Source organism: Acipenser ruthenus, chromosome 9, assembly GCF_902713425.1.
Source record: "Acipenser ruthenus chromosome 9, fAciRut3.2 maternal haplotype, whole genome shotgun sequence".
Classification (NCBI taxonomy): Eukaryota; Metazoa; Chordata; class Actinopteri; order Acipenseriformes; family Acipenseridae; genus Acipenser; species Acipenser ruthenus.
Genome location: NC_081197.1, coordinates 54,426,034 through 54,445,660, shown reverse-complemented (window position 1 = coordinate 54,445,660; position 19,627 = coordinate 54,426,034). Strand labels below are relative to the sequence as shown.

At 37.5% G+C, this 19,627-nt stretch overlaps 1 protein-coding gene across 7 annotated transcripts in view; it reads right to left on the bottom strand.

The window, feature by feature from the left end:
• Positions 1-2,663: 2,663 nt before the first annotated feature.
• The window catches only part of LOC117406002 (dachshund homolog 1-like), a 253,072-nt gene continuing 236,108 nt past the window's right edge, over positions 2,664-19,627 (bottom strand). The window contains exon 14 of one of the 7 annotated variants that reach the window (XM_059030265.1): positions 2,664-2,930. In XM_059030265.1, the coding sequence (XP_058886248.1) occupies positions 2,776-2,930 (155 nt within the window). In that variant the 3' untranslated portion in view covers positions 2,664-2,775. The remainder of the gene's footprint in view (positions 2,931-19,627) is intronic. The other 6 variants (XM_059030264.1, XM_059030266.1, XM_059030268.1 and 3 more) reach the window with 6 other exon arrangements.

Below are 19,627 nucleotides of genomic sequence, written 5' to 3'. Positions count from 1 at the left end.
ACCGTATCCTAGCAACCTGAGAAGCACCTGTAAAAGGTAGCTTGCATTGTGATAACTCCAATTTCTATAGTTTTGTGGGTCTGTGTCGCAGACTTAACGTTATCGTATCTTAACATAGCCAGCCGTCTAAAGGCCACACGTCCAAGGGCAGTCTGAGCTGTGGCAGTCAGACCGAGGACAGGTGGAGCGAGGACCTTTAGCAAATCCCTCCCAATGGCCTCTAGAGTCCTCATTCCTACCTTGACACCTAACGTCTGGATCCTCTGGACAAAGTGGACTCACTCATTCTCCACTCCCAGAACGAACACGGGTAAGTACCTGCAGCACATACAGTTACTAACTCCTTCTCCTCCTACGCTGCCTGCTACAAACTTGAAAATCTCCTTTTTCAATTGTTGCTCTCTCTGACTAACAAATCTCTGCTTCTCAGCGAACTTATAACCGATACCAATCTTGATCTTCTCTGTCTAGCTGAAACCTGGCACTCTGTAAACGACATGCACTCACTGCATCTAGCCACCCCAAAGGGCTATTCCCTCTTTGACAAGCCTCGCCTCACTGGCTGAGGCGGGGGCACTGCTGTTATTGCAAATTCTGTGCTCGCTTCGTCAGTTCTTTCTTTGCCTGCCTTTTCTTCATTTCTTCTCCCATGTCCCTCACCCTTGTTGTTATCTACTGTCCACCTAATAGCAACTCTGCGATTTTTCAGAATTCCTCTCCCTCGTCTGCACTTCTACTGACACAATCCTACTCCTAGGTGACTTCAACATTCATGTTCACTTGCCTTCCTCCCCCCTAGTGACCGACTTCAACATGATTCTGGACTGTCTTGGACTCTCTCAATCTGTCAACATCCCCACTCACACCTGAGGACAGACCCTGGATCTGCTCATCACCAGGGACCTTGATATTTCCAATCTCTCTGTCTCAGATATCTCTATGTCTGACCATTTCTTAATCGCTGCTAATATTAATCTCCCTGCTCCTCCGCTACTGATACTGTTATCTCCTTCCGTCTCAAAAATCTGCTGAATCCTCTGAAACTCTCAGAATGTGTCTCTGCGTCCCCTCTAACTGGTACTCTCCCAGTTGATGATGCGGTGACTCTCTACAACGCCACCCTTACTCATATCATTGACACTGTTGCCCCGCTTACAACCAGAACCGTCAAGAAAGATCGAAACTGCCCATGGTACTGTACATCCTCAAACTTCGATTGCTTATGGCTGCCTGCCACAAGCTTGAGTGCAAGTGGAGGTCGTCTGGACTAACGGTTCACAGAGAGATCTGGACCGACCATCTCGCGAGCTACAGGCGTGCGCTCGGCGCGGCCAGGGTGAAATACTTCTCTGAAATCATTAAGACCAAAGCGCTTGTAAAGCGCTTTGTGATGGTGGTCTACTATGAAATGTGTTATATAAAATAAAGATTTATTGATTGATTGATAGTTTTGTGCAATAAATAAACTTTAATCACACACAAACATATAAAGTCGTGGTCTATTTATTTAATATATTTAATCATGAAGCAGAATGAATGTGGGGCTAAATCTGTATGTACCTGAAGCTTAGCATAAACTCTCAGTTTCTAAGGTCGACTGTCACTTTTCTGTTTGACCAGTCGTCTCTCCGGTTCTTCAGTACAACCCCAAATGCATATATAATTAGCCTGGATAACACCCACTTTGCAACCCCACTATTTTCCCCCTTTTTTGTAAATACAGAGTAACTCTCCTGCCTATTTCTGTTGAATTCTTATGAATTCCAAAGGCAGTGTTGCATGGGGACAGGACTACTGTACCTGTGATTTAGATCCCATGATAGCACCTGAGATAAGAGACTGGTCCTAGTTCTGTTATCCATCCATCACATTCCATTGGGACGCTACACAACAATAAATACAAAATAAATCATCACTGCACCTTCACATGAAAGTATTCAAAATGAGAATTGAGTGATCTATATGTGTCAAATATTGTATTATAGTTCATGTCTTCAGTGTGTAGGGAATACTGACAGCTTTTGTCCTATGGCCAAATGGCAATGAGAAATCCACAAGACACCAAGCATTGAAAGTGGAATCTGACATTAAAGGTGAATTTATATTATTTCAGATGACAGGCTTTCCACTAGTGATGCCCAAAGGGATACCAACAGCTTGTGCAATATGTCCAGTACTTTTTTAGGCACAACGTTAGCCTAAAGGATAAAGTCTGACTACACAGACCCAGATTAGCAGAGCTAACAGAAATGGATGCATTCCAGATTTTCTCAGCATACTGAAGGTACAAATACTTATAACTTTGCCTCCAGACTTACGTACAACATTATCACTCATTTAGACAGCATAGCTCTATTTCTGTTCTCTGTCCTACCAGGACAGCTGACGATTGTAAGCAAAAGTGACTTGGTTTATGTAAACCTTAGAAACTTAGACTTTTTCTGACCAAATAAGAAGAAACAAGTATGTTAGTAGCATAGATACCCTGTCTTGGCTGAAAATTCAGACCTGTCCTTATAATGAAAGGCTGATGACCATGACATATTATTATTTATTTTTTTGGCAGGCGCCTTTATCCAAGGCGACACTGGGGTTATGGGGCAGGAAAGGGTTACAGTGCAAGCTTAATATTTAAATACAGTGTAGTTTACAGTAAGTGAAAATAATACTAAAATACAACATGAACTAGGATGCAACAAGTCAAGATTACAACAAGTTATATCTACAATGACATAATGCATGAAGCATTCTGAGATGCGGGAGGAGATGTAGAAGTCAAAGGATGGAAAGGAGAGGAAGATCTGTGCATCGTCCGCATAAAGGTGGTAGGAGAAGCCAAAAGAGGAGATGACAATGCCTAGCAACGGGTGTAGAGTGAGAAGAAGAGGGGTCCCAAAACAGATCCTTGAGGTGCACCTGTAGAGAAGGGGCTGAAGAGAGTACAAATTAGCTTATAGAACTTATTACTGTTGAATTAACTGTTTATTACTTTTTTGTATCTACGATAATTTATTTAATTATTTATTTTTTGTATGTATTGTTCTTCCGTAAACTACAAAAATGTAAGAATAAAACTGCTTACCTACATGTTTTATACACATTGGTAAGTAAATTAGAAATTATTGTTTTCTTACAATAAGGACGCTCTGCACCTTTAAATGTTAAACTGCAAGGTTTTGTTTACCGCTAGTCCTCCAGAGCATCATTTGAACTCAGAGCTGACTAATATTGCTGGGTGTAACTCATAGTCAACACAAACAAAACTCTTGCCACAGGTGACCAGATTGAGATTTAGAGATTTGAAAAAAAAGATCCAAGGAAATTGATTAACATTTTATGTTTATATGATTCCATTTACGTTCTGACAGTGTAGGGCTACCCTGTAAACCGGGTATACTTTCGACGTCGTTAAACATTGGATAAAAATGGAAGAAAGTTCTCAGGTTGCCATGGGCAACCATGCAACGCGTAATGCGGATGGTCCTGCGTTGTGGGCTCATTGTGTTGACGAGTTTAGAGTTCTTTGCTGGAAAGAGAAATAAGGTACAGTACGTTTTTTGGTACCTTTTAAACCACTCTATTTTTAGACTTGCTTAAATAAAGTTTATTAACTGAATAAAGCTTGTTTACTTTGCTTACTTATCAGTAGCCGTGACTTCATGTTATACTGTCTGCCTCTGAAATTTCACTGCACACTTGAGCAGCCCTGGCGGCAGACCAGTTGGGAACCTCTGGACTATAATATACTGTGAGTGACCAAGTTCAACTTTATCTGAGACAAACCATACTCCAGTTACCCCAAAGAGTATTAAAAATATAATTGAGCCATCTCAAGTTCCTCAGAAGGTCAAGGACAGCTACTGGATATCATCATAACTCCACATAAACCATTACACTCCACCCTGCCAATTTGAAAGGGTTTATTGCATTATCATTAACTAGCATTGATTTGCTTTGTTATATTGCCGTGTGTTGCCTCCTGATAAGTGTTATAGATGTAATTGTACAGTCAGTCGTTTAATTGGAAAAGAAACATACTTCCATCTGTGGATCTAGGCAACTGCAAAATAAAGACAAGTAATTTACATCAGAAATATATAATATTTCTCAGTGGGTACAGGGAAAACTTTTGTAACACTAAAAACATAAAGCAATGTACTTCACCAACATATATAAAAATGAGAAGAAGTACTGCTCTCCTAACCTTTGTAATTGCATCAGCCTAATGTATCATGCATGATCTTCTCTGATCACTTTTTCATCTCCCTTTTACTTCTTCTATCCTCCCCACTGTCTATTTCTACCCCTTCTTTCTTTTCACTGCAATCTGAACTCCCTTTCCTCAACAACCTTTACTTCTTCTGCTCTCTCCCTTCTTCCTCCTATTGAATCATTCTCCCTGCTTTCAGCTGACTCGGCTACCAGGAATCTGTCTTCGTCTCTCACCACAACTCTTGATTCCTTCTGTCCAGTCGTCTCCCACCCGACTCGCTTTGCCCCTGTCCGGCCTTGGCTGTCCTCTACACTCCACTCATCCTGTACTGTTTTATGTGCTGCTGAGCGGAGATGGATGAAATCCAAATTCCCCTCTGATCTAGATCATTATCATCCCCTCCTGTCCTCATTTTTGTCAACTCTCATCTCTGCCAAACATTCATACTATGAATCTCTCATCCTGTCTTCTAACAACCCCCACAGACTTTTCTCCACCTTTTCCTCCCTCCTTAACCACCCAGCCGTCCATTTATTTTGGCAATTTCCATGTTAAAAATGCTCCTTTTTTTCTGCAGATTTTTCATTCTTAGCCCTAAGCAATTTGGACAGTTTTCAAAACAATGTTTACTATATTTTTTAAACACACGCTTTTTTTATTGTATTTATTTATTGTAATTATGACGGAAATAGAACTTAAATAACAAAATAACAATAATGTGTTTACAGTTGTAGCATTATAATATAGATAGGGCTTCTAGGTTTCGGGTTTTATTTTTGATCACGTGATGCCGATTCGCTTTCTTAATCAAACACTAATTATTATTATTTATTATTATTATTATTATTATTTATTTCTTAGCAGACGCCCTTATCCAGGGCGACTTACAATTGTTACAAGATAGCACATTATATCACATTATACAGATATCACATTATTTTACATACAATTCCCCATTTATACAGTTGGGTTTTTACTGGAGCAATCTAGGTAAAGTACCTTGCTCAAGGGTACAACAGCAGTGTCCCCCACTGGGGATTGAACCCACAACCCTCCGGTCAAGAGTCCAGAGCCCTAACCACTACTCCACACTGCTGCCATTACCATAGGAAGTTGTTTCTTTTTACCCTCATATCTTGATTGAGTTAACAAACAACGTGCATTGATCTCACCTGATTCTATTTGAACCTGCATTTCGTTCTGGCTCTGATCGTTGAATTCAGTTTATTAATTTCCACTGCATTAGTTTCTAGTAGTGTGTCGCTAATTTAAACAATCTGGTATTCAGTTAAGGCTTAACAACTATTAATTAAGGTTTAAAGGGAGGGAGAGAGATGGAAAATAAAAGAAATGAAAACTAGAAGTCCTAAATATAGATCACAACATAACATCATTTTCTTTTTCCAATGGCAGCATTATATAAGTATAAATAACATCATTTTTACAATGACAGCATTACAATAACATTATAATACTTGTGCAGGCATATCACTTTTTAGAAATTATTTTTTGTGTGATAGATTTCAAAGCAGATGCACTTCAAACCCTCATCAATGCTAACTTCTTTATCTAGCACATACACATCAGATAACCTGCGTCACACATTTTCAATCACGTCATATACAGTGTCTTCCCCAGTTTCAGGCACAGGTGTATAGTGCTATTATATGAATTATTATCTGTGAAGTGTAGGTAAAATAAATAAATAGGTTGTTTTGACCAGTACCAAACCTGACAAGGCTTCCTTACAACCTGTAACACCAACAAACAAACAAATACATCTCCTTGTTTTATTCTCTGTATATACACAGGCATCCATTTATTACTCTCAGCTGGGTATATACAGATGACCCGGTCTGTCAAGCACATTTCTTAGGGACTGCTGCCATCTGCCAGTAAAAAACAAAATGGCATACACTTTTATAATACAGTTTTTGTATTTTTTCATTGAAGCGCGTTAAAAAGACGTGTTAAACTTTGCAGATGCACATATAAGTGCCTGCACGCTATTCTCACGGGAGTGACACATTTGGACTCGCATGCGCTCCACATGGAAATCGCGGGATAAGCAGCTGGGTGGCAAAACCCCCACCCTCTCCCCAACCCCTCTCTTTTACAGCTGTTGATTTTGTCTCCTTCTGTTCAAAGCTAGCTGATATATCCCAAAGCTATTCTCCAATCCATCTTCACCCATCTCCTCCCCATCTGATCTCACCCTGCCTTCCTGCACTCCCCCTCCCTCACTTTCAATTTTTATGCCAATATCTGATTCTGACCTTTGCTCCTTAATCGTGAACTCCAGGCCAACTACTTGTGCTCTGGATCCCCTTCCTTTTCACTTTTTCTAATCTATTACCCCGGCTCTTCTTCCTTTTAACTCCTCCCTCATTAGCACTTCTCTGCTCTCTGGTTCTTTTCCCTCTGCCTTCAAAATTGCTCATATCACCCCTATTCTTAAGAAACCTTCTCTTGACCCTTCTTCTCCCCAAAACGATCGCCCTGTCTCTCTCCTCCCATTCCTCTATAAAGCCATTGAGAGAGCTGTGCACTGTCTGCTCGACCAGCTTCAATCCAGGTTCCGTCCTGCACATTCCACAGAAACTGCCCTCCTCTCTGTAACCAACTCTCCCCTTTGTGCTCGTGCTGCTTCCCTCTCCTCCATTCTAATTCTCCTTGACCTCTCCTCTGTCTTTGACACTGTCAATCATGCATTTCTCCTTTCCCCTCTCTCTGATCTAGGAATCTCAGGTGCTGTTTTTGCCTGGTTTTCAATCTATTTTTCTAACCGTTGTTTTCAGGTTTCTTGGTGTAGCTCTCTCTCTTCTCCTCACTCTCTCTTTGAAGATGTACCTCAACGATCTGTCATAGGACCCCTTCTATTCTCACTCTATACCTGCTCACTAGGTACTCTTATCTCCTCTTTTGGCTTCTCATATCACATACTATATGCTCACGATACTCAGATCTTTCTCTCTTTTTCTTCCTTTGACTCCCATATCTCCTCCCGCATTTCAGGTTGTTTCTCAATAATCTCATCTTGGACACATTCACATCACCTCAAACTCAACCTTTCTAAATCTGAAGTCCCTTACTTTCCTTCTACTTCTCCTCTGACCTCTCTATCTCCCTTGATGCTATCAATCTTTCTCCTTCTTCTGCAAGAAACGTAGGTGTCATTTTGTACCCTTCCCTCTCCTATTCTCAACACATCTCTTCACTAACACATATTTGTTTCTTTCTTGGCAACATCTTTAGAATCCGCCCTTTTCTAGCTACTTATTCCTCTCCTGGTCCAAGCTCTTGTTTTTTCTAGATTGGATTATTGTAAATCTCTCCTCGCTGGTCTCCCTGCTTCAGCTATTCGCCCTCTTCAACTCATTCTGAATTCTGCTGCTTGTCTGGTATTTTCCCAACCCCGCTACTCTCATGCTACCCCTCTGCGTCGCACTCTCCACTGGCTACCTATCTCTGCTCGCATCCAATTTAAGGTCCTTGCTCTTGCCTATCGCTGTAGTCATCAGCTACAGTCCCTCATGTCTCCTTATATTCCCTCTCGCCCTCGCCGCTCATCCTCTACTGGCCGACTTGTTATGCCTGCTCTTCACTCTCCTTCCTCCCCTGCTCGCTCCTTCTCTTCCCTCGTCCCCTGTGGTGGAAGCAGCTACTGGTTATCTTCAGGACTGTTCAGTCTTTTACTGCTTTTCGCTGTCATCTCAGCCCCTGTATTACAATGTAGGGTCTGAAGTTATGTGCATGTATCTAGTCAACAAACCTTAGTAAATATACTTAATTGAAAGATAAGAATGGAAGCCTTGACAGCTACCGTGCCCAGCATCTAAGCAATTATCCTCCCATTTCATTAAATATCAAAACTTCCATTAGGTTCCAGCTTTTTCTCTAGATTTTAATCATCAGTGTCACAGCAAACATACATCTTAGGTATTAGTTCTTTGGGTTCCAGTACAACACATTGGCCTGTTTTTTCCACTGTGGTCAATTTATTTACCCATAGCGGAAAATCTGGCTCATTGTGTTGTCATTGCTTGAAATGCTTTGGTCTTAGTGGCTATGCTGGGGATTTTATTTATGGTAATGCAATGGACTGATTCCTTTTTTTCATAAAAGTGTCAAAGGAAATGTGGGGGTTTTGCTGTGTATGCACACAAGCATTAGATCAATGATAATTCAAAAGACGTTTCCAGAACAAAAAGCCAGTACCACTTTTTCTCTGAAGGTGTTATCCTCACCTGGGTCAGAGCTAATCCACTTTGTCAGCATTCAAACTGCAAGACCCAGTCCCATCATTTAAAATGATTTGGTATAACATGGTAATAGGAAATATCACAGCTATAGTCAACTAATACATTATTCTTCTTGTTTAGATTCACGTTATATATAATCTCCTGTTTCACTCATCACATCCTGATGATTTATCACAAATCTGAAGTCCTCCTGTGACCTCAAAAGTGTTCTCAAACATGTCATCTTTCTATTTACAGCTTGTCCATGATTTAAATATGTATAAACAATATCAAAATGGGATTAAACATTTAACCAGAAAACAGAATAATACATTTCCTTTGGAATAAAATAAAGTATAATTTGTTCTCTTTTTGCAGAAAAGAGTAGGTTCACAAAATCTGCCTTGCACATATTCTTTATACATCTTGTATTCACACTAATATTAAGAACATTCATATTGTTGCAAATGCGGCGTAGTGACAGGATATGTGCATATTTAAAGGCAATATATAGAGAAAGAAAAAAATATATAAATAAACAATGACAAGGGCTTTGGAATGGGAGTTGTGTGGACCGAAAGTGCAGGAGGATCAAAGAACTGAAATTCTTGTAATTGGCAACAGACGTGCTCGCTGAGGTTTTTTCTGGATAAGATGATACTCTGTTACAGAGATGCATTTCCCTTTACAAATACATATGCTTACAGTCTTGTAACAACAAAGACATGTCATAAGTCTGCAGGCTTCTTTTTAAAGCTGTCAAATTATGTTACTATTGGTTGTTTTAAATGTTGTCAAAAGCTGACACTTTAGTAATCTTTTGGCAACTTCATGGGAAAGGCTTGAATATAATAAGCATACAGAAAAGCCGCTTGCTACTCAATAGTAGATTGCTTTTTGAAGCATGATACCTGATTACATTCCCCTGCTATTGCCACACAGAGTCTAAATGGATTTGACTACCATAGCTCCATTTCCATGGCAGCAGTGCAAATAGCTATTGGCCTTCTTACCAGTACTGTATACCATAAAAATCGTTTTATAGGTCGCACTGGCGTAAAAGTCGCTCCCCCCTTTTTGAGGCTTTTTTCCAGAAAATATATTTTTCTTTTGTAAATTAAATCTGCTTGTTTAATATAATTTCTCATTAATTCAGGCGGTGTCGAGCTCCGGATCGGTATTTTTAAATGCAGAGATTCTCAATGGACAAGCCTCTATATTTAAATCTAACAGCTGTATAGGGACTGCAACATAGTTCAAACCAACTCATTTTATCTAGTTTATCAACCCTCTCTTGAATTCGCCCGAGGGTCACCCCTGATTTCGTGTATCTTAACCATGGACATGGTTATGTTGCACACTTTGTTAGATTGACATTTTCATTTTAAATTACAGAAGCCATCTATTAACCTGACCAAGGTGACTCTGACAGGTCCCAGACACTTTGAAGGCAAGGAAGTCAATTAATCTCTGACCACAATGACAGATACAGTAATTGGAATTTAAACAATAAAGTCTGCTTCCTTGTATTAGGTAGCGCATTAAGACTTTCAAGCATATCTAAAAGTCAGCTGAAGGATGCTCTTAGGGATAAAGCAATGTTTGTTATTTTCATAATTACTTTTTATAGTATAAAATGCACTTTGACAAATATGAATTAATATTTAAGTGCGCTTAACAAAATCTAAGGATCCTTGTGAGAACGTTACATTAAAACAGAGTCCTGATATATAGCAACAGATGTACAGAAGTAATCTATATTTTATACATTTAGTTTTCTAGGGGGAAAACCAACATAGATTGCTTGAAATTTTGCACACATCTTTTTGTGTAACCTTGGTGTTTTTATGTATGTTAAAAGATTATATTTACTGTCTATATTTACTTGCTGTAGTGTATTTCTATCATCTCTTTCCTCATTTCTAAATGTTTTATTCAGTGTTAACAATGGCAGGTGAATACAAAGTAAATATAGGACCATTTCATTATATTTCCTAGCGTGTTTTTCATATACTGTGTGCATGCATATCATTTCAACTTCACATATTGATGAAACCGTCATTTAATCTGTGTGTCAATTTTCTGCCTAACTGTTTGCATTTAAAAGAGGCACATTTTATTTACATAGCAAGCCCTATAATGCTGATAAAAGTTTGATAACATGTAGAAATTCTAAACATTTAAATTATTATTATTATTATTATTATATATTTATTTATTTAATTCTTAGCAGACACCCTTATCCTGGGCGACTTACAATCGTTACAAAATATCACATTACAGAATATCACATTACAGATAAGAGCAGTTGTAAAGTACAATAAAATCAGTAGCAAAAGATCAAATTCCAATAAGAGCAAAAAATAGAGAATACAGTAAATAATTACATGTAAGAGCGGGTTCGACTAAGAACAGTTAACTTACATTAAAAATATTTGCTTACACGAATAAAGTCCTGTATGAGCATGTAGTAAGTACGATAAATGGATGAGAATGATTTGAAATAAGAGCAATTACAAAAAAACGTGAATACAGATACCTATAAGAGTAAAGTCAAATACAAGATACAGGAAGAAGTTATAATTAAGAGCAGTAGTAGAATACAGCAAGTTATGGAGCAGTTCAGTGCAAGTACAAACTGATGCAAGTGCTGGTACAATTGGGTGCCATATAGTCCAGTATAGTTGAGAGCTGTGAGGTTTACAGATGCTGTCTGAACAGGTATGTCTTGAGGAGGTGCCAGAAGGTGGTTAAGGACTGAGCAGTCCTGATATCCATGGGTAGGTCGTTCCACCACTGAGGGGCAGGGGTGGAGAAGGAGCGGGAGCTGGAAGCGAGGGAGTGGAGGGGGGTACAGCTAAGCTGCCGGTGGTGGAGGAGCAGAGGGGGCGAGAGGAGGTGTAGGGAAAAATGATAGTCTGGAGATAGGAGGGAGCAGAAAGCTCAAGCATAAGTGCCCAACTAAATTTTAAGCAACATGTTTCTTTTATGTCTCTGAATGTCCTTGGACTCATAGACATCACAGCAGTCAAAGCACCTTCAGAGAATAAAATCACTTTCCAAATTACAAAAAAAAAAAAAAAAAAAATTGTAATTAACATGCAGGAAGTTTGTAAAGCCATGTATTGTTATATAAAGCTTGCCAATTTTAAATCATTGTTAGGCTAAGCAGCTTTCTACAGGGATTTTTAAAACAAAACAATTGTCTAGGGTAGGTATAATTAGTAAGGATTTTTTTTTTTTTAAATGACACTACTTTAGGATGTAAGTTATGCATAAAGTTGTACATTTTCCCGAAATGGACAGATTATCCTATGATGCTACATTTTATTGTAATGTTTTTGGGGTTTTTTTTTTTGCTCTACATTTTTGGCCATGTATTTATTTTACATTTATGTTCGCGTTTCCAGAAACAACATCATTCTAAATCCAATGCTGCCAGTGGTCTGATGTGTGTCCACCAAAGGGGAAAAAATATGTATACAAATACACAATTCTGTTTTGTTTAAGCTTCAGTTTCATTCACACATCTCATTCATTCACTTCTTGTCTACCCTCAGCACCCTTATCTATGATCAAAATAATGCCCTGTCTTTGACAATAACCTTCCCCTACTGTGTTACCAATTAACACAAACCACAACCTTAATTCTTACTTTTTAAATCTGAATTAAAACTATGTTATAAAATACTGATCTGTGTGACTAAAGCAGTGGTTTTCAACCACACCCAATGAGGTCAAGGCTTTTGTTTCGACCAGTTCCTTTTTTTTTATGATCCCCATACAAAAATGTCCCATTGCCACACGATAAATACTTTGATAGTGCACCAATCTTCACTACTTGAGTACTGGTGTTTTGGATTGCATTTGGCAATAATTCGATACGCTTTCGATTGTATATGAATATTTTGAACGTGAACACATTCATTTTCTTACCTTAAGGTTTAAGCAGTCCTAAAACATTACATCATCAGTTCACGTCGTATCCGCATATTGTGCATTAGTGTATGCTCTGTAGAGAGCACTTAGAAGTTATTCAACTTACACAGGGGTCTGCAGTAAACCTTATCAACCTTGTTTACTGTACAAGTAATACACTTAACATACAACTTCCAAGCTAGTTAAGATTCATTATTATATCATCCATTATTCAGATGGATGCTCCTCCTTGTTGGGTTATCTGAGTGAAACTTTTGTACCTTTTTTCGATTTACATCCCAGAACTAAAATTCCAGCCATTAAAGTACAGCTTGAAATAACACTGACCTGTTTTAAAAAGAGACTGCAGGAATCTAGATTTACCTGCTCAATAAAAGTAACTTATCCATCATAATATATTCATGATTCATTTCTTTGTTCTCATGAGGGTAGGGAAGGTTTTGTCCTTCGGTATGTAGAACGATTATTTCCTAATATTGTTGCTTCTGGCTACAGGAACCAAAATAAATCTCTAGAGATAGAGCTAATAGGCCAATATTTTGTGATAAAATATACTGTTTGCTGGATGGTAAACTACATTTAAAATTGACTAGATATTCCATTATTTAATCGAACAAAATATAATTTTCTGTATAAAATCCTAAGGCTAAGAACATGTTAATAAATAAAAAATAATACTACCTTCTATTGTTTACCTATAGCCATCTATCAAATGCCATGTTTCACAAAGAAATGTAATTCTTTCAGTTTAAATGCTAGCAATTATTCAGATATTACTTGGAATATATGTTTATATTCAGTTCATGTAAATAACATATGCTTCATAAAGTCAAATGAAACCTGCTGAATAATGTTACGTTAACATATTGAATAAGATACCGCTTCGTAGTTTTCCAAAAATTGAAAAATGTGACATTTCGAAATCTAATATGAAATACTGTACTACTATTGTAGTTTCCAGTAGACTTTTGCAATATAATTTTGTAGTTTCTTGATTGCATGATAAAATTTACAATAAAATTGCATGTTAAATAAAATATCGAAATTATGTTCATATATATATATATATATATATATATATATATATATATATATATATATATATATATATATATAGGGGCAGCAGTGTGGCACAGTGGTTAGGGCTCTGGGCTCTTGACCGGAGGGTCGTGGGTTACTGCTGCTGTAGCCTTGAGCAAGGTACTTTACCTACATTGTTCCAGTAAAAACCCAACTGTGTAAATGGGTAATTGTATGTAAAAATAATGTGTAAAAAAATAATGTAATTGTATGTAAAAATAATGTGATATCTTGTAACAATTGTAAGTTGCCCTGGATAAGGGTGTCTGCTAAGAAATAAATAATAATATATATATATTTTTTTTTTTTTAATGATGTCGCCATCCTAACGTACTATGTGATGCAAAACTTTTGGCCATATATGTAAATTATACTTGAGTACATAGCCTACGGTGTGGTACTGACAACTACTGTACTGTACCATTCAATTTTTCTACAATATTGTAAAAAAAGTCAGTCGCGTAGTGCATACTGCTCATGTGTGCCCGGGTGCGGACTAGTGGTATCGCACCGTAAAAATGCCCAGTGGTGCCGTGCCGCTCATGTGTGTCCCAGGCTTAAGTAACCCATTCCATACCCTCCCCACTCTCTATGTGTCTCTTACCCTCTGTCCTGAGTCTATTTACACTTCATTTCTAACTGTGTCCTTTGCTTAAAGTATTAGTTAGGGTTAACTTTGTCTTTTCCTTTTAAGATTGTAAAGGCTTTAAACAAGCCCCACCCTCATTTTTGGTTTATTTTTGATCATTCACGCTATAGGCGGCAGAAAAGAAACACTTTCTTGTAGCAATTTTTTCATGATCTGGCTGCATTGAGCTGAATTTGTTGAAAATACCATTGAGGAAGCTTCGCCCTCCAAATGGTAAAAAGCTTCCGCTACCAATGATTCATGCTGCACTGTATTCATTATGTACACACAGTTTCATTTGAAACAATGACAGTAACATAGCTGCACGTCAAACATATAAGAAGATAGTACATTTAGTGAGGATATAGGCAAAAATATTATATTATTTCTCATAAATCTTTTATCAACAGTTCTTCAGCTGGTTCATACTTCAGATGGGGTTTTGAATGACAGGCATACACAAATCTTCATAAGTGTACTGCTGTTTATCAATATTATAACTCTGGGCCAATGTAATTTCAAACATGTAATTGAAAAGTCCAATAGTATATCCTATTCATTAAAACTATGAGTTTTTCAGGAAGAACGTAGCTGATTTAGATGCAAAGACATGTAATTGAAAATATATCTTATATGGTGTCATTGAAATAAATTACTTCAGACCTGACATCGTTCCAGTTACTGTTTTTTTCTTCTCCATTTATATCAAACACAGTCTCAGTGGAATAAGATGCAGTTTTAATGAAGAGACTCTGTTTATTAAAACCATAACTTTTCACTTGGATAATATCTTATTTAAATGGAAAAAATGCAATAGTTTTTTTTTTTTTTTTGCCTTTCTCTTTGGTTGGAAACTCTTTCAGACAAATGGTTTATCTCACATTGTTTTTCACCACATTGAAATACATCTGTGAGAATAAAAAATCTAAATTCCAACAGAAGACTTCAATGGTGAAAAAAAAAAAATCATGGAACAATGTAATATTTCACATTGTCTCCAGACTTCACTTAGGACTAACTCACTGGTGATAAGATAATTCTGAACCAAACCCAAGGATGGTGAATTTGCTCAAAGTCACAGTCATCCTTTTCTTTACACACCATTCACATTGCCTGTTGGCCTAGGGGTTTGTTGGTACCTCTTCCCCTAACTAAGAAGAGAAAGTTATGAAACTGAAAATCAGTGTGGTTTGAAGCAGTTTTAGAGGCAGTAAATGATTTGGGTTAATATTTCAAGATTAATTTATAGATCTCCTGACAAATACACTTTTCAGTATATTACTGTATAAATGTGCATCCTATTCAGTTTTTATGTATCTGTTATACATAGTAATGTATTTCTATTTTGAAGTGTATCCGGATATGAATACAAAAAATAAAGGCAAAAAACACAAAACACAACAACTTAGGAAATACTATGATAATACCAAATCACCTGCGGTATAAGACCAGTACTGAAAGAATAGGAAACCTACAAGTAAAACTTAACCAATAACAAATCACTGAGAGACAAATAATAAACACAGGGGAGAAAAAAGTAAGTTTGATCATGCCCCAGACCCAAGACACGCAAAACAGACAACAAAAGAAAAAGTGATGAAGATATCTATACAAATGATCATGATTCAAAAACAGTAAAGAGTCCAACAATAACGCAGTAATGCCAGGAAACAAACAAGAGTGAGAAACATACACTGCCACAAACACTGGCAACAAGAACAAAACCAGCTCAAACATACACTGCTATACAAACACTGGCAATGAGAACAAAACCAGCTCAAACATACACTGCTATACGAACACTGGCAACGAGAACAAAACCAGCTCAAACATACACTGCTATACAAACACTGGCAACGAGAACAAAACCAGCTCAAACATACACTGCTAAACAAACACTGGCAACGAGAACAAAACCAGCTCAAACATACACTGCTATACAAACACTGGCAACAAGAACAAAACCAGCTCAAACATACACTGCTATACAAACACTGGCAACGAGAACAAAACCAGCTCAAACATACACTGCTATACAAACACTGGCAACGAGAACAAAACCAGCTCAAACATACACTGCTATACAAACACTGGCAACGAGAACAAAACCAGCTCAAACATACACTGCTATACAAACACTGGCAACGAGAACAAAACCAGCTCAAACATACACTGCTATACAAACACTGGCAACAAGAACAAAACCAGCTCAAACATACACTGCTATACAAACACTGGCAACGAGAACAAAACCAGCTCAAACATACACTGCTATACAAACACTGGCAACGAGAACAAAACCAGCTCAAACATACACTGCTATACAAACACTGGCAACGAGAACAAAACCAGCTCAAACATACACTGCTATACAAACACTGGCAACAAGAACAAAACCAGCTCAAACATACACTGCTATACAAACACTGGCAACGAGAACAAAACCAGCTCAAACATACACTGCTATACAAACACTGGCAACAAGAACAAAACCAGCTCAAACATACACTGCTATACAAACACTGGCAACAAGAACAAAACCAGCTCAAACATACACTGCTATACAAACACTGGCAACAAGAACAAAACCAGCTCAAACATACACTGCTATACAAACACTGGCAACGAGAACAAAACCAGCTCAAACATACACTGCTATACAAACACTGGCAACAAGAACAAAACCAGCTCAAACATACACTGCTATACAAACACTGGCAACGAGAACAAAACCAGCTCAAACATACACTGCTATACAAACACTGGCAACGAGAACAAAACCAGCTCAAACATACACTGCTATACAAACACTGGCAACAAGAACAAAACCAGCTCAAACATACACTGCTATACAAACACTGGCAACAAGAACAAAACCAGCTCAAACATACACTGCTATACAAACACTGGCAACGAGAACAAAACCAGCTCAAACATACACTGCTATACAAACACTGGCAACGAGAACAAAACCAGCTCAAACATACACTGCTATACAAACACTGGCAACGAGAACAAAACCAGCTCAAACATACACTGCTATACAAACACTGGCAACAAGAACAAAACCAGCTCAAACATACACTGCTATACAAACACTGGCAACAAGAACAAAACCAGCTCAAACATACACTGCTATACGAACACTGGCACTTTCACAAATTACACTGCGGTACCTGCCCAGGTCAGCATCACCACATCCATTCAAAGCACAACCACAGGATTTAGTTACAAACTAACAAGTCACAACAGGGGCTCTGGGACCTTTACCTAATTATTGACTTACACAAGGAAACAATATAATATTTTTCTTTTCAAGACCCCTACCGCAACATACCATAATAGTCACTATTATTATGAATAATTCAAAAGATGAGATCAATATTTTAACATTACTGTTATTTCATTCATGTTGCCACCAATGAGGACATGTTACAGTAATCTTGATGGCTGGTTGTTTGCTACTTGCTACATGCAAGACCAGCACGCACTCGGTGGGCTAGGTTATTTTCTCCAAATCGTCACGTGCACCTTTTTTTCTGGAAGGCAATTCTGACATGTTTGCTAGTTTAAGATGTTTGGTTGAATGAAATTAGAGTGAGGGATGTTGCAAACACGCATGCATGTTACAAGATCGCTCTTTATTTCAATCATTTGTGAAGAAGAATTAACTGTATAACAAATACGACAGGGTGAAATGATATTACACAAAACTAGGGTTAGGACACAGCCATTCTGCAGTAGACATACAGTGTTCCCATTGCATTCCTTTAGCTGTGGTGTTTTATAATCATGTGCAAATGCATATTGCAGTAATGTTGCTCAAAATCAAAATCTCTCAGCATCAAAATGCACATTTAAGAGCTGTATTTTAAACACCATGAGAGCTGGTAACTGTTCCCTTAGGATAGTTCTTTCAAATATCTCTTTTTCTTTTCTTCATATGCAAAGCTCTACACTCCCTGCACCCAAAGTATTAAATCCTGATTCCATTCAACATAGTGTACTATTGCATCAACAACTGTCATGCTCTTTCAAGTATTTCCTGAAGGACTAGTCACAGTTCCATTGATTTCAGCCATTCCTTCTTTCTTTTGTATCACCTGTAGGCACCACGATGTGACTTCAACATACAGCCTCAGAGAAATCCCCTGTGAAACCAATACCTGTTCTCTGGGTATTGCTCCTGGACCAGAATCGAAATACACAGACATGACTAAATACATTAATATATAATAATACAGTCATACTAGTAATAACAATAACAATAATATCAAGAAGGGGAAGAAGCATATAAAAAGAAAGCAATAATAGAGCTGCATTGTGGAGCTTTAATATTCTATAATGAAAAGCATATACAAATGTATGGAATACAATTAGTACTGCACAGTGCGCATTGTTTTCACCTTTGGTTTAAAGACAATCTACATAAGGAGAGTACACGTGTGAATGGACACTCTGCTGTAGACATGGCTTTATTAATGGACTACCGCTACACTTCTTCTGACAATAGCAAGGTTATTCACTGCCTTCTGGTGGTATAAGAAGGCAACACAGTCTCTGTAGCTGGAACCTACTTTGTCATGATTGTCAACTGTAAATAGTAATGTGTACAGTAAATGCTATTAAAATAGCTTTCATATTAACACACCCATTTTAATGTTATCACGCCAGGTGTGATGAATATCGTTTAAGAGTGTGGTGCAGTGTATTTCTAAAATCAGAGAAACTTTGAAAAGGGGGCTGAAAAAGACTGCACAAAACTCAGGTATTATAGAGATTATTGACAGATAGATAGGCTAAACATCCTTCCAGTCACGTGAAGGCCTTCTGCAGTGCCCGTGTCCAAAATAGCCATTATTTAAATACCAAATCTGTATATTAAGGCAGTTTAACTTTTAATTGTTTGGGGTGTGCACACAATTAATTTGACTGTGAGACTTCTAGAATAAATATTTAGCTTAAGCAACTTACTTGTTTAGTAATTACAAGATGATGCAATTTTGTACTGTACTTAATATCTAGCCTACAACACCTGCAACAAATCAGGTAGTTTTTGGTTTAGTATATAGAACAATAAGTTAATTTAATAATGCAAAAATATAGGAACTATATCTAATTATTTTTATTTGCGTAAGTCTACCTTAATACAAGAATGGCTACACTGGACTGCAAATTTTAACAGAATATTACTAATATGTACGTAAAGTTAAAATCTGGATCCTGAGGAGAGGCTTTTAACAGAAGGAATAATGTGTCTTTGTTATACGAGGTGCCATCAATTTTCATTCATTTGTAGACCTATACATGTACAGACCAGTCATATAACAAAAGTTAAACATATTTAAATACGCTTTTATATATCAGTTCTACCATACCGGTATATACCGTAATGTTGCAGTCACAACGCAATTTCATGACGTATTATTAAAAACAAACAATATACTGCAAATTAATTATTTGCACGTCTCAAACAAAAGTTCAAAAATACATAAAAATACATTAATATAATATACAGATTTAATA